Raw genomic sequence first — 15,622 nt, 5'->3', positions numbered from 1 at the left:
ATTATTATTATTATTATTATTATTATTATTATTATTATTATTATTATTATTATTATTATTATATATAGAATGTCATTTAACAATAATGTAGTTTCATGTCCTCTTTTGATATGCCTCAAAATACATGTTTCTTCAAAACATTTTTATTAATCCACCAATAATTATTTAATTGTTTCCTCTTGAGTTCTACAAAATATGCTTAACCCCAAAGCCTTGCAGGAACACTACTGCACAGTATGTATCATTTACTATTTTATTTATTTATTTAAATACTGTTGTTGTTGTATGCCTTCAAGCCATTTCTGATTTATGGCGACCCTAATGCATAACATATCATGAGGTTTTCTTGGCAAAATTTGTTCAGAGGGTGTTTGCCTTTACTTCCTCTGAGGCTGAGAGAGTGTGACAATGGGTTGCCATGGCCAAGTAGGGATTTGAACCATGGTTTCCAGAGTTGTAGCCCAATGTTCAAACTACTACACCTGTATACTACTCTTTATCATGGGTTCTCAAGGCAACATGTCCAGATTAAAACATAAGTCAAGAAGATAAAAACATATTAAACAAATAAACAGTTAAAACCACTTCAAAAACTACAATAAAATATGGTTTTTATTAAAGCCTTTTCAAACTACTTTAAATAAAATAGTTTCCAATAGTCCTCCACAGGGATGGCATCCAACAATTGGGGGACGAAAGCTGAGCAGGCCCTCTGTTTGTAGCAAAATTTTATTTCAATTATCTTACTGTCACACTTTTTCTTTTTAAGTCTAACAGGAAGCAGTATCATTTTATCTCGACAGATAGTCCTATCTGTCTGAGTGATAAAAGAAAAAAAATGCAGTGGTCAGAAACAATTTCCGGAAACATAGTCATATTAATATATAGCCCTCTTAGTCACCTTGATTCCCTGTGTCAGAACAAAGGTGAGATATACTACTACTACCAATAATAATGTGATGTGTCAAAGCTGTTGGTATTTATGACTTCTGTACAGTAGCCCTCTCACACAGAAGAAGGACAAATAATCAATCACATGGATAGAGATAGTCATACTAAGTTTGGAATAGACACAGGCCAGATGTGGAACCATGCCAAATTATTTAGTCACAGTCAAGGGTCCTACTGAAAAGGTAATATAACAAAACAAATGTTATGGAAGAAGAGACAACAAACCCAAGCTGGCAATGTGACTTAAAAGCACACACAGCCACAACTTGATAGCTGTGTACTACACTACATGATCTAAACTTGGAACTTGGAAAAGTTACTCCTAGAATCCTTCAGACACCATGGCCAGTGGGCATGTTAGCTCCAGAATGCTGAAACACTGCTTTTCCAAGCTCTGAATAAATGTTTACTTTCATATAAAAGCACAAATAATAAACCATTTCATGACTCTGAAAATGTTTTGGATCGTCTACTAAACATTTGTTCACCAGAACTGGAAGTGACTCTTTGGTTTATTATTTTTTTGGTGTGTTTGCCAAATCAAATGACAATGCTGACTGCACTGGAACTTACCACAAATGTGTAATGCTGTGCAGACTTGGCCACAAATTCTGGCTTGCATTCTCCAATGCAGAGGAGTGCAGGACCGGAAGTGATATCAGGCTCAGCCTGGCCCATCTCACACACAATCCTGAAAATATAAAATATGCAGTGAGTTCTATAAAATGAAGTCATGTTGCTGTATGAGATCTGCATTCCCTATCTCACATTTTCATGCCTGATTCTCTCATCTTCTGAATGAGCTAATTATGAAGGGTTTTTTTAAACCATACATTAATTTAAAGGGGAGAAAGTGAAAATTAGATATAATTATTGCAAGCTGTAAACTGAAGTGCTAAGCAAAGCACAAATGGCAAATATATTAGACTATACAGAAGGGAGTGTAAAATCCTTGAAGTAACAAATGGATGTATTCAATAACAGAACCGTTCTCATTGTGGTCACTCTACCATAACCAACAGACACACATCTTCCAGTGGGATATGAGAGAATAGGTAAGTTTGGACACAGGGTAGAATATTGTGCTCAAGAGAATCAAGAGATGAGCGAATGAGACAAGTGGAACCTTATAGACACAATAATGTAATATTCAGTGATAAAATAGCTGATATCTAGCTATGTGGAAAAGCGAATTTACAGGCCTAGGGCATGCATAGCTACGTTCTACCCAATCAGCAGATATTGGGATGAGGAGCTGAAAGACCTGAAAAGGTGAAGTGTGGCCATCAGTCATGATCACTGAATTACTGAGTGGCAACCAGTCTTGCTCTCTCTTAGGGATGGGAAGGAATTTCATCTAATTCAACTATTTTGGCAATACTGTAGTAGCCCCTTTCTTGCACTTTTGTGAGACTGTGTGCAGAAACACACCTCAACTGAGTATCTGTGCCTCTGATAGGCCTATGTGAGTCTTTCGAGAAATAAAGTATACAAACAGTGCACACTTTCCAAAAGCTGAATGGCAGTAACCAGAAAGCTTGAAAAAGTATTACAAATTTGTCTTATTCAATGGGGAAATTGTGTGCATTAGACAAATGCACATATTAGGAAAATGTATAAAATATTCACAAATTTCCACATGGAAAAAAATCCACATTGTTGTATTGCTGTACTCTTAAATGAAACAAAGAATCATAGAAAATGGGATGTAGACAAGCCTAAAATTTGTGCTGGTGGTGTAGGAAATGACAAAACAAGGGTTCAGTGAAGGCAAAAGAACTATCAACAGGCAAGCTACAATTGTTTCTTGCATAATTCAGCTAAGTGGTTGATCTAGCAGCTAAAATTGGAAGTGATTATAAGGCAAATATAATACTACTCACTATAGCAAATAACGAAAGATGCATTTAAAAAAATGCTTGAGGGAGCCTAATTAGGGCCAGCCCTATCACTGGAAAAACAGAGGCAGCTGTCCATAGAGGGGCGACCTCCACTATTTTCAATGGCGCACGTGCCCAGTGCCATGCCCCATCCAACCCTATGGAGCTTGAATATGCATGAGCCTCCATTTTTGCAGGGGGGTCCGGAACGGATCCCCCATGAAAATGGAGGGCCAACTGTTGTCTGAGTTTTCTGCCTCACATGCCAAAATAACATGGCTAGCTTTAAGTACATACACACACACACACACACACACACACACAGAGAGAGAGAGAGAGAGAGAGAGAGAGAGAGAGAATAGGTACAATTTACCTTCATTTGTCTTGTGATAAGATATGTGTGTGGGGCAGGGGGGACAGGGTGGCATTTGCTGTGCTTTCTGAAGCAGTGAAGTATCTTTGGCCAAATCTGAGCCAAGATCCCCCCCAAACACATCTTGGTCCTAATTGGGAACCAGGTTGTAGTAGCTGGAGGTGGTTCTGATACCATGTAAAAAAGACACTAATACCATAAGGATGCTGCAAACATCCTCGTCCCTTTGGAAAATGTATAGGAAGGAGTAGGAGAGGTCTTTCTTTATTTGATCCACTGCTACAGCTGATGCTATCCACTTCAACAGAAGTTCTTTCTCCCCTTCTGGGCATCATGTTCAGGGCCCTTTCACACAATGCGGTTGCACAGTTATGATTTCAGTTTAATGTCATGGTTCCATCCTATGGAATTTTGGGATCTGCACTACCCTTTTATAGTGCTGCTTTTCCACTTTAACTGCTCTGGCTGCCTTCTGTTGCATTCTGGGGTTTGAGTTCAATGAGGCCTAAGAGCTCTCTGGCTGAAAATTCTAAATGCCCCTCCCTAAACTTAAATCCCACAATGCAACAGAAGGCAGCCAGAGCAGTTAAAGTGGAATAGCAATGCTATAAGAGTGCAGTGTGGTAATCTTCTTATTATTTAGAATTCTCTACCAGAGGGGCCCTTAGTGCCTTATCAAACTACAAACCTCAGATTTCCATGGAATAAAACTTAAAAGTGGAATCATAGCACTGTAATTCTATAGTGTGAAAGGACTCTAGGTGTGCTTATATGTGTGTTGTGTGTAGAAGGATTGCTCAGTAATCAGAACAAGCAGAGCAGATCAGTTGAGGTGGAATGTATATTGGCAGCCTCAGTTCTGCTCACGGGAACTGAACAAAGCTTTTTGCCCAGGTGGCAACCTCTGTACTGATGGAGACTCATCTATTCTCTGAGAACAGCAATGCCCCACATGGTCTTTCCCATTTCTGCAGCTTTCCTCGAATCTACTCCCATACAGAAACTTACATCAACAAAACAACACTGTAGACCGAATGCTTGAAAGAGGCTTAACATTAAACGTATTAATGCTACCAAATGTGAGATCTACTATCACTGTAAATCAACACAAGCTCCCCGTAGAGATGCTGCCCTTGGAGAATCATAGCAATTCTTTCCAATGCTTAAATCCTTTGTATGATTCTCTCTATCATATCATCATCTTAATCATGGATTATGTGTGCATCTTTTTCTTATTTTGATCAAAACTGTTCTTTCCTAAAATGCTAAACACAGTGGGAGTAGTGATTCATTTTTTGTCAGAACACATTGCAGGTATATAAACAGGCTAGAAAATATACTGGGGGTGATGAAGAAATTTTCTCATAAATCCCGACTCCTCTCCAATATATTTGAATGGGGTTTTGCTTTAGTTTGACCTCAATACAGAATACTAACATTCTCCACTTAAAAAACCAACAAAAAACAAACACTAAATGTGATATTATAACATCTTCCTGTGAGAGTTATATATGTCAGGGACACTTCTATGATTGCTTATCCATACATTTAGTTTGTAACATTTTCTAAATTTACTGAAATTTGCTGAAATTGAGATGAATGCTCATGTAGAAAATAAGCTAGGTCAGATGTAGTTTCAGGCTGTGGCCAAACTCCTATATGGCACAACATACAGCATACTGCATTCTGTTAAAATAACACAATTTTAAACAGTATTAAAGGATTTTAAAAACAATAGTAGTAAGAATGTGTGTCCCATTAAAAGATTATTCTGCACAACCAGCTGTGACCTAATGCCTGCATGTACAAAAGGGTCTTTAAGTGAAGAAGTGGACTGTGTATGTGAAGTGTCTCTCCTCCACTGGAAGAGGAAGGCTCTCTCATGTGTCCTAACCAGACTGACCTGTGACAACTGTGGAACCAAGATAAGGTTCCCCCCTGGGGTTCTTAACCATCTGGCCAGCTCATATAGGGAGACACATTCTTTCATATAGTCAAGACCTAAGCCATATAAAGCTTTCTAGGTCACAAAATCATGTCCAGAATCAAACACATAGCCAATAAAGCTGTTTTAAGAGTGGAGTTTAGGTTTCCTGTAACACAAGGGATGGGAAACTGTGGCAGATCTGGGCTCCTCCAGGGGGTACTCCTGGAACCTTCCCCCCCCCCCTTTTTTTTTTTTTTTGGCCAGAAAAAGAGTGACGTGGTCAAGAACCACAGAAACAGCCAGGATTATAATAAATAAATAAATAAAGTTTTTATTTGTACCCCGCTCCTTCCCAAGATCAGGGCGGCTTACAGCAAATGGTTAAAACAGAATAAATACAGTACAGGTTAAACAACTAGTACAATAAAAAACAAGCTAAAATGCCCCATAAGCCCAACCTCTTGGCCACGAAAGAGGAGGGAGGCCCACAGGATTTTTAGTCGGGGAATGCCTGTTGGAACAGGAAGGTTTTCAGGTCCTTCCTGAATTGGGCCAGGGTGGTAGTCGAGCGGAGCTCGGTGGGCAGCGTATTCCAAAGGGCTGGGGCAGCAGTGGAAAATGTCCTCCGTGTGGTGGAGGATAATCTAGCCCCAGGGACCTTCAGTAATTGCTGCCCAGACGTTCTGAGGGTGCGAGGCGGAATGTACGGGGAGAGGCGGTCCTTTAGGTATCCTGGACCCAAGCCATTTAGGGCTTTATAGGTCATCACCAACGCCTTATATTGGGCCCGGAAGCGGATGGGCAGCCAATGGAGATCTTTCAGTACCGGTGTTATGTGGCTGGTCCTGGATACGCCAGTGACCAGCTGGGCTGCCATGTTCTGCACCATTTGCAGCTTCCGAGTTTGGTATAAGGGTTGCCCCATGTAGAGTACATTGCAGAAATCCAGTCTCGAGGTTACCAGAGCATGTACAACAGCTTCTAGGTCCCTCTGAGCCAGGTATGGGCGCAGCTGGCGAATAAGCCGAAGCTGATAACAGGTGCTCTTGACCGTCGCATTCACCTGAGCAGTCACGTGAAACGACGAGTCAAGAAGCACCCCCAGACTGCGCACGGAGTCCTTCACAGGGAGCGTGACCCCGTTCAGGACAGGTGGAACCACCGCCATTCCTGGACCAGGGGAACCTATCACTAGTACCTCCGTTTTCTCTGGATTCAACTTGAGTCGGTTTTCCCTCATCCAGCCCATTCATTGTCCACTCCAGTATAGGAATGTTCAAACCAGGCCAATGTGACTTGCATTGCAAACTTTGTATATTGTGAACAGTTATATGGCCACTTTTAAACAACAACAACTATAACAACAACACAGCAAAACTAAACTTCCCTCTGTTAGAACTGGGTTCATCCTGGAAACAGATCAAAAGACAACTCCTGCTAGCCTGCTCTTGATAAGACTTTGTCATTTCTCACTACTGCCTAGTCTCATCCTAATCAAATTTACTCCGAAATAAATTCCATTGATTGCAAAACCACATGAGAAATCATTGCTATTTAGTGACTCCCAAAAAAGAATAATGTACATTTTTGTAGAATGAGAATGTGCTCTTTTTAGAGGTGTCTTGCTACATCTGCTTTTTCATCCTTCCATCACTAGAAAACTGCTTGCCTTGGATAAAAACACGAATGTATGACATCCACAGACAAGTAGGAAATGAAAGATAGGACATTAATTGCAATGGTCAAGCTGATCTGAGATGGAAGTACTAATCCATTCCAGGCCAAAACCACAGGTGCCCTTTTACAATATGATGCTCTTGGAAGCACTATAGGGGGTTGATTACTGGGTTAAGTGGCCCTTTAACCAATATTAACCTAATTGCTAGCTGATAGATAGCATGACTAGAACATGGTAAATCATTACTGTCTTAGAATCCAGTCTGCTCACAGAACCCTTAAGAGAATCCTTTTATCTGGATTCATCTTGAAAAAAGCAGCTAACACTTGCTGTTATCTGCCCAGGATAAATGTTTTAATGATGTTAACAATCTTTGAAAGCTTGAGAGCTCTAATTAGAGTTGTGATTATAAAATCAAGGTTTCATACTATCATCAAAAGAGGATAATTTGAATAATCCCCCATCTCTTTTTTAAAAAATAAAATGAAACACTACAGTGTATAAAGTATAATAGCTGTGCAAACCTATTCATACTATACCTTGTGACGGCATTAGTGCACGGCCTCAAGCTATTACTATAATAATAATATTACTTTGTTCTTCTATAGAATCTTTTATCCAAGGATCTCAAGGTATTTTACAACCACTAGGCCACCCACCGCACTCCGGGCAAGAACAATAGATAAATACAGCTATGCTGGGTTTTGAGTGGAGGCAGCTGAGGCACTTATCAATTTAGTTATTTGCCTAAGGTGTGATAAAGCTAGGAGCAGAGTCTCCTACTGCAACCAATTGAATGGACTGCCCTCCCCAAATCAGAAATCACATGCTCTTTCCTTGTACTGTGAGTGTTTCTTATCCCTGTCAAATCCATTGTTTCCACCCACTCCACTGAAATATTAAGGCACTGTACCGGGGGGGATACCCAAGCAGGATTTCCCCACCCCTGTCAACTCTCATGTAATCACCAGCATTCAACAGTGATATTTTTCTTTAACATGGAATTGTTACAGCATGAAGTCCATTCTCTTCTGCTGCCTCAGAATAAGTTTAAAGTTGGAGGTGACAGCAACAGAATGGACTGTACCATTTCACACTGTAGGTAGACAATCACCTATTTGAACTCTTCTTGCCTCTTCACGTTAAACAATATGACAAGTGTAAACAGAAAATAAGCATAGTAAGGAGAGGCCTAGATTAGTTTAGCAATAGCATTTACATTTCTATATCGTTTAATAGTGAACCCAGCACTCTCTAAGCTGCTTACAATCTGTAAATCAATTGCTTCCAACAAGCTGGGTACTCATTTTACTGATCTATGAAAGGATAGAAGGCTGAGTCAGCCTTGGAGTCATGGGATCGAACTCACAACATTGTGGCTGCAGTACTGACATTTAACAACTGTGCCACCAGGGCTCCCCTAGAACAGTTCTAACAACTATTAGAACAATTCTCCCTGAGATATTTCCTCCTTGAGATGTTTCATCCTGGAAAAATTCCTCTCGATATTTTTGTAATCTGAACATTAGATGGGAAACATTCCAAGATAAGGTACAGTGACCACCTTAATCCATTGGTTGTGTAGGCCAAAGCTAAGTCATTACAGGAGCTGAATATGTGAGCACTGTCGATCTGAACTGTGACTGAGTGAGATGGCTCTAACCATAAACCAGAAAAAATAATCATCTTGAGTATCATAATTCAAAGAAAAGCCAAGCTGAAGAATCATAGAGTTGGAAGAGGCCTCAAAGGCCATCACATCCAAACCCCTAACATGCAGGAATACACAATTAAAGAACCCCCAAGAGATAGTCATCCAGCCTCTGTTTAAAAAGCTCCAAAGAAGGAGACTCTACCACACTCTGAGGGACTGTGTTCCACTGTCAAAAAGCTCTTACTGTCAGGTACTTCTTCCTAATGTTGAGGTGGAATTTCTTTTCCTGTAGTTTGAATCCACTGTTCCATGTCCTAGTCTTTGGAGCAGTAGAAAACAAGCTTGCTCTATATGACATCCCCTCAGATATTTAAATATGTCTGTCATATCACTTATTAAGGCATAGTCTTGATGTGTTCACACAGTGTGTTCGCACACACAGAGAAGGGCTTGGGCCTTTAATAAGAAAGAGCTTAAGAATGTCTAGTAGTTTGTAATTTGTATGTGTCAGGTTTTTTTTTTTTAAAAAAAGCTACACTCCAAATAATGACCACAGATGACTTACATAACTTTAAAGGAGACAATGAAATAGTTCAAGATTTCCTATACCTTACCTCTGTCTAATCAGAATGGAGATTGCTGTCAAGAAATCAGAAGATTAGGACTTGTAAGGGCAGCTATGAAGGAACTCGATGAGATCCTGAAGTGTGAAGCTATATAATTGAATACTAGAGTTAGGATTGTCTGTCATTGTAGTTCACATTTCTGTGTATAGTTGTGAAAGCTGAATAATGAAGAACACTGATAGGAGTAAAAATCAACTAATTTAAAATGTGATGCTAAGAGTTAAGAGACAGTAGAGTTAAGAGGTAGAGTTAAGAAACAACGATTTCCAAGGAAGTAGCTCTCAAGAATGCTTTAGCAGTGTATTCTCACATGGGAAAAGATTCAATTACAGTAGATGGTTTCTGGGATCCTTTAAAACTCTCTAATTCTATAACTGTCACTTAAATTGATCTGCTTCTGAAATTTTGGTGTATCTGCACAATCCTCAGAAAGAGGCAAGTACCTTTGATACCCAAGTTGATTTATGTTCTTTAACTCTGTAACACTGTGGGAGGAACATGCCAAATTCTGCACTATACATTTTTTAAACTTTGCTTTTGGCAAAAGCAGCAAAAAGTTATTCCAGAATTATTTTACTGAACACATTTCCTCAGTATTCTATGATGGTCATTGGTATAGGCCAAGTATCCCTTATCCAGAATTCCAAATATTGAAATCCTCCAAAATCCAAAACTTTTTGAGCTATATTCATGTACTATATTTGCAAAGCTGGAGAGAGAGGTGCAACTGGAGAGAGATGTGAAGAATTTCACAGAACTATTGCATATTGTAGTTTGTGCATTTCACTGTCATCCAACCCATGTTTCATCTAATACATTTCAGTGATTGAATACAGTCCAAGAAGCTAATGTTATAATAATGCTGTTAGTCTTTAAGCTCCCAAAATACTATCAGCCATTTCTTATTGTTGCAGACTTAACATGGCTACCCTTCTGGAAATATTTTTAGCTCAGGGGTGGTGGCAGTGGCAACTTAATGTATTCTTTCTTATCTAGTCTTACATGGGATTTAATGGCATGTCCCTCCTTTCGGCATATGAGCTCCCCCAACCCACCGTGAAAAATAGTAACTCAACAAAAACAAACAAATAAGCAGTCGACACAGGGACATGTGTCACTGGGGAAGGGTTGTTCGCCTGTCTTTGTTACATGCCTATTTTCTAATTTTCAGCTGACATTTTTCTTAGTGAAATAAATGAATTGACTCCAGCAGAGGCCTATTCGGATTAAACTGCTGTCACTGCCTCACACGCTTAACAAATGGCTGCCTGCATCCAGTTGCATGGTGGGACGCATTCCAATTGGAGCAGGGAGGAGGCTGAGTATAAACTGCAAGGTGCACATCAGGAAAGTTGCTTAGCAAAGCAGGAGCCTAGACTTAAAGAGGAACAAAATGCTTAATAAAAGTTTTAAAGGGTTGCTTAATCCCCAAGATATAAATCCAGCCCCTGAGTTCTTAGTTGGTACAAACTGGCTTAAATCATTGAAGTGCTGCTGATTTATACTAGCTGAGAACCTGGCCTGACAGGTACAGGGTTTTCATTTGTGCAGCATTGTGGAACAGGAAAGAAGGAAATGACAAAGATATAATCATGAAAGTTATTGTGCTAGAAGGTAACTCCAGAAGCCATCTTGGCATTGAGACATGATTAATTAATCACAAACTATTAACAGCACATATATACTTTTTTCTCAAGAGTGAGACATTTAGGTCACAGTGGCCCTAAGAAAAGTAGAATGATTTTGCATTAGAATGTCCCCAGGAATCTAGTTATACACTGAGAAAGTGTATGTGGGATCATTCCATCTCACAATGCCTGTGGAGGAAAGATGGTATGAAAGCCTCTCATTCTCTAACAAATGAACTCTCATTCCCTAACAAAATGGATATGATATCTTCTATTCTTTAGAAAACAAGAGCATTCTAGTGGAAAACTAGGGCAATATAGGTCTTGAGGCAGTTGACGCAAGGGCAACATATTTCTGTTCAACATGGTTTGTCAAAGAGAATAACAGCCTACCATATTGTATCACATTATAGCTGCCATAATCTCTCATCACTGGCCAGGATGATGGCGTCTGAAGTGGCATTCTGTTAGTGGCATATGCAAGTGTGAGTCCACCTTATACTTGTGTGTGTGTGTGTGTGTGTGTGTGTGTGTGTGTGTATTGTGGAGATTGGAATTCCTTCCTTCCTGCTACAATAGGCCACTTCCCACTACAATTCAATGCCTGGTGGAGGGTGTGGGGGTGGAGAATCTTCTATGTTCTCATAGTGAGATGCAAAATGTGATCATTTGGTAAGAACCTTTAAGGACCCCAGTGGACCGCAGCAGATGATGTAATTATTGCATGTCATGTCATGTGCATCTCTGCCTTTCCTCCACTCTCCACCAATCAATGGCATCACTAGAGTTGGTGTCACCCCCAGTGCTGTAACTCATGTTGTCACCCTCAGGCAGGCAGCCAACCTAAGGGAGAAAACATAGGGAAAGAGGAGGGGATGGTAGAAGGATAAGTGGCAGCAGGCAGGGAGGGATGCTCATTGTAGTCCCCCACATCCCTACTGCCTTGTTGTCCTCTCAGTCCTGCCCAAGATGCCTGTCATCAGCCAGGGAGCCTCTGTTGTCTGCTGCTACCTATGTTGGGCGCGTTATGCTGTGACCACATGGCAGCCCCCTTCCAGGCCTGCTGGCTAGACAGGAAAGGGAGACGAGAGTGGCAGGAAGGGAAGAAGTCATTGGCTGCCACTGTCTCATGCCCCCGCCAGCCCATCTCGCCCCATCCTTGCTGCCAACTGCCTCCCCCCCTCACTATGTGCAGCAGCCAGCTAGCCAACAGCATGTGCCCCTGCTGTGTTGACTTCTCTGCCTCCTCCTCTACCTCGTGCTTTGCCACTGCCTTGCACCTTCTTAGCCAAGGTCAAGAGAGACCAAGCCAGCAGAGAAGCATTAACTGGAAGCAGCAAAGGTGAGCTTTTGCTGTCTCCCAGCAGCCCCTTCCCACACCCCATCCTTGGTTGCCCTAGGCTTGCTGTCACCTCCTGTGCTTCATGATTCTCCATAGCCTTGGGTTCTCTTATTTGAGCTTGAGAGTTTCTAAGGCAGTAGAGAAGCCTAAACTGGAGGTGAGCTGCTGCTGTTACCCTTCTAGATCTGACAGGGCTGCTGGTCTAGCGTGAAAGGAAGGTGATGATGATAGGATGGGAAGGAATTCATGGCTGCCACTGCTGCCGCCTCCAGCACCTCCTTTTACCAGCCTGGTCAACAGCCCTGCCAGACCCTGATGGAGCTGATGGGTGGCAACAGCAGCACCCCACCCCTCCAGCAGTCACATTAGACAGAGGGCAGAGGCACCCTGGGTGATGAAGGGGATGTTGGTGTGTGTGTCTTGGACTGCAAGCAACCACTCCACTAGCAGTTCACCCCACACTGAAGTGTCACCCAGTGCCTTCTTAACTCCTCACACTCCCTAGTGATGCCCCTGCCACCAGTTATTGAATGGCCATGGGGGTTGCAGGGGGCAGTGGCAAATCTAGCTATAGCTAATTCTACAATGTTGCATCACAGAGGATTCAGGCCTATGGGTGTTGTGGTCCAAGAGATCTGACAGGCACTAGATTTCTTGTTCCTGCACCTGAGGGACCATGGAGATCTTGGATTCAAATGAAAGTTTTAGAGGGGAAAAATAAATAAATATGGCAAGCTCAACATTAGGAATAAAAGTTCTAAATCAGTCATCCTCAAACATTTGTCTTCCAGATGTTTTTGATTTAAACTTCAACTCTCTGAAGTCCAGGCTAGCAGATCAAGAATACTGGGAGGTGAAGTCCCAAATATCCAGAAAACTAACATTTGAGAACAGTCTAAATAAAGGTGGGAAAACCTTTATTTATTTATTTATTTATTGGATTTATATCCCACTTTTATCTCAAACTGGACTGGGATTCATGTGACCCTGTGACATACCTAAAGCCTGCCTGGAATCTCCCCAAAACCCTAGACCGCTTCTAATTTTTTTTTATAAGATCTGTCCTTTTCAGCCCTCAAACATCCCCAACAATCCTAAAACTCCTAAAAAACGACCCCACTGCTCTCAAATCCTGGAAAACTGAGGGAAAACAGACATTTTTCAGCCAAACCCAGAACCAGAATTTTTTGTGGGTTTTTCTGGCTATGTGGCCATGTTTTATAGAACATGGCCACATAGCCCGAAAAACCCACAAAAAACTATGGATGCTGCCCATGAAAGCCTTTGACTTCACACTAGAATCAGAAGTGAGGCCATGCCACTTTCAGCTATGTTATGGCCCGCAAAGAGGTCCTGAAAGTGGGAATAGCCCCTGCAATCTTCACAGTTGTCTAACCTGATCTATATGATTCTATCTAATATTGCATTAACAATATAATACACAGACATTATTAGAGTAGCAGTAAAGATAAGGCATTTACCTTTCAGTTTCCTCACACTTTCATGTATTAGAGACACTTCAAGTTGAAAGAACAAGTGCATGAGTAGATCACCACCAATGCTCAGTGCAATGCTATCAGTTGTCAGCTAGATCCCATTACAACAAACAATGGGGATTACTAAAAATAGCAGATCCTACCAGTACAAAGATTCTGAATGACTATCTTTCTCCAAGGCAAAGTTGGGCAAAGTACAGTTCTGGGGCCACATGCAGGCCCCTGCATGTGCCACATGCAGGCACATGCAGGCCCCTAGGTTCTTTGTGTGACATGTGACCACTCTAGAATCCAAATGTTGGCCTAGCTGAATTTCATCTCCTGGAAGTCTCCAGGAATTGCATTTCACTGTGTTGCAGAAGATGCTGTTAATGCCTATGTATGCTGTTTAACATTTTGATAGACCTCTTATGCATAAGTAGCCCCCCCCCCCAAATTTTTGACGTTTCGAGCAATCTGTACAACCCTCTTCTGATTGTCCCAGGAACAGAAAATTGGCCTCCAGAGCCTACCCCTGCAATAGCAATAGCATTTACATTTCTATTCCGCTTAATAGTGAAACCAGCAACCTCTGAGTGGCTTACAATCTGTAAGCCAATTCCCCAACAAGCTAGGTACTAGCTTTGCCAGCCTATGAAAGGATGGAAGACCTAGTCAACCTTGGGCCCTCTGGGTTTGAATTCACAATGCTGTGGCTGCAGTACTGGCATTTTAATAATAATAATAATAAATTTTTTATTTATAGACCACTTTTCCACATTGATCAAAGCGGTGTACATAACTCGAGAATACAACAATAAAGTCCACCAGGACTCTACCTGAATACAATACAATAATCCTTAATAAAAGTCCATATTTTTACACTAAACTGAAATGCATATTGCTGTTTGTAAAAACAATGAATTAACTAGAATCATAGAATCGTAGAGTTGGAAGAGACCACAAGGGCCATCCAGTCCACCCCCTGCCATGCAGGAACTCTCAATCAAAGCATCCCTGACAGATGGCCATCCAGCCTCTGCTTAAAGACCTCCAAAGAAGGAGACTCCACTACACTCCGAGGAAGGAGTGTGTTCCACTGTCGAACAGCCCTTACTGTCAGGAAGTTCCTCCTAATGTTGAGGCAGAATCTCTTTTCCTGCAGCTTGCATCCATTGCTCCGGGTCCTGTTCTCTGGAGCAGCAGAAAACAAACTTGGTCCCTCCTCAATATGACATCCCTTCAAATGTTTAAATAGAGCTATATCACCTCTTAACCTTCTTTTCTCCAGGCTAAACATCTCCAGCTCTCTAAGTCGTTCCTCATAGGACAAGGTTTCCAGACCCTTCACCATTTTAGTCGCCCTCTTTTGGATATGCTCAGTTTCTCAATATCCTTTATGAATTGCCGTGCCCAGAACTGGACACAATATTCCAGGTGGGGCCTGACCAAAGCAGAATAGAGTGGCACTATTACATCTCTTGATCTAGACACTATACTTTTATTGATGTGGGCTAAAATTGCATTGGCCTTTTTAGCTGCCACATCACACTATTGACTCATGTTCAACTTGTGGTCTACTTGGACTCCCAGATCCCTTTCACACGTAGTCTCCTTCAGCCAGGTTTTCCCCATCCTATATCTGTGCATTTCATTTTTCTGCCCTTAGTGCAGTACCTTACGTTTCTCTGTGCTGAATTTCATTTTGTTAGCTTTGGCCCAGTTTTCTAGTCTAATCAGGTCATTTTTAATTTTAATCCTGTCCTCTGGGGTATTAGCTATTTCTCCTAATTTGGTGTCATCTGCAAATTTGATGAGTGTGCCCCCAATTCTGTCATCCAAGTCATTGATAAAGATGTTGAATAGCAATGGGCCCAGGACAGAGCCCTGTGGGACCCCACTGGTCACTTCTCTCCAGGATGAAAAGGAGCCATTGTTGAGCACTGGCTTGGGTCAGTCAACCAATTACAAATCCATGTAACAGTTACCTTGTCTAACCCACATTTTACAAGCTTGTTTGCAAGAATTTCATGGGAAACCTTGTCAAAAACCTTACTGAAATCAAGATATACTATATCCACAGCATTC

General features: G+C 41.4%; 1 protein-coding gene across 1 annotated transcript in view; it reads right to left on the bottom strand.

Annotated features, from left to right (window-relative positions):
* PLXNA2 (plexin A2) overlaps nt 1-15,622 on the bottom strand; it is a 518,762-nt gene that overhangs the window by 60,492 nt on the left and 442,648 nt on the right. The window contains 1 exon segment of the mRNA XM_042463708.1: nt 1,525-1,642. Within this exon segment, the coding sequence (XP_042319642.1) occupies nt 1,525-1,642 (118 nt within the window).

The sequence above is a fragment of the Sceloporus undulatus genome, chromosome 4, assembly GCF_019175285.1.
Source record: "Sceloporus undulatus isolate JIND9_A2432 ecotype Alabama chromosome 4, SceUnd_v1.1, whole genome shotgun sequence".
NCBI classification, from domain to species: domain Eukaryota; kingdom Metazoa; phylum Chordata; class Lepidosauria; order Squamata; family Phrynosomatidae; genus Sceloporus; species Sceloporus undulatus.
The sequence above is the reverse complement of the archived record's forward strand: the minus strand, read 5'-3'. Positions and strand labels throughout refer to the sequence as shown.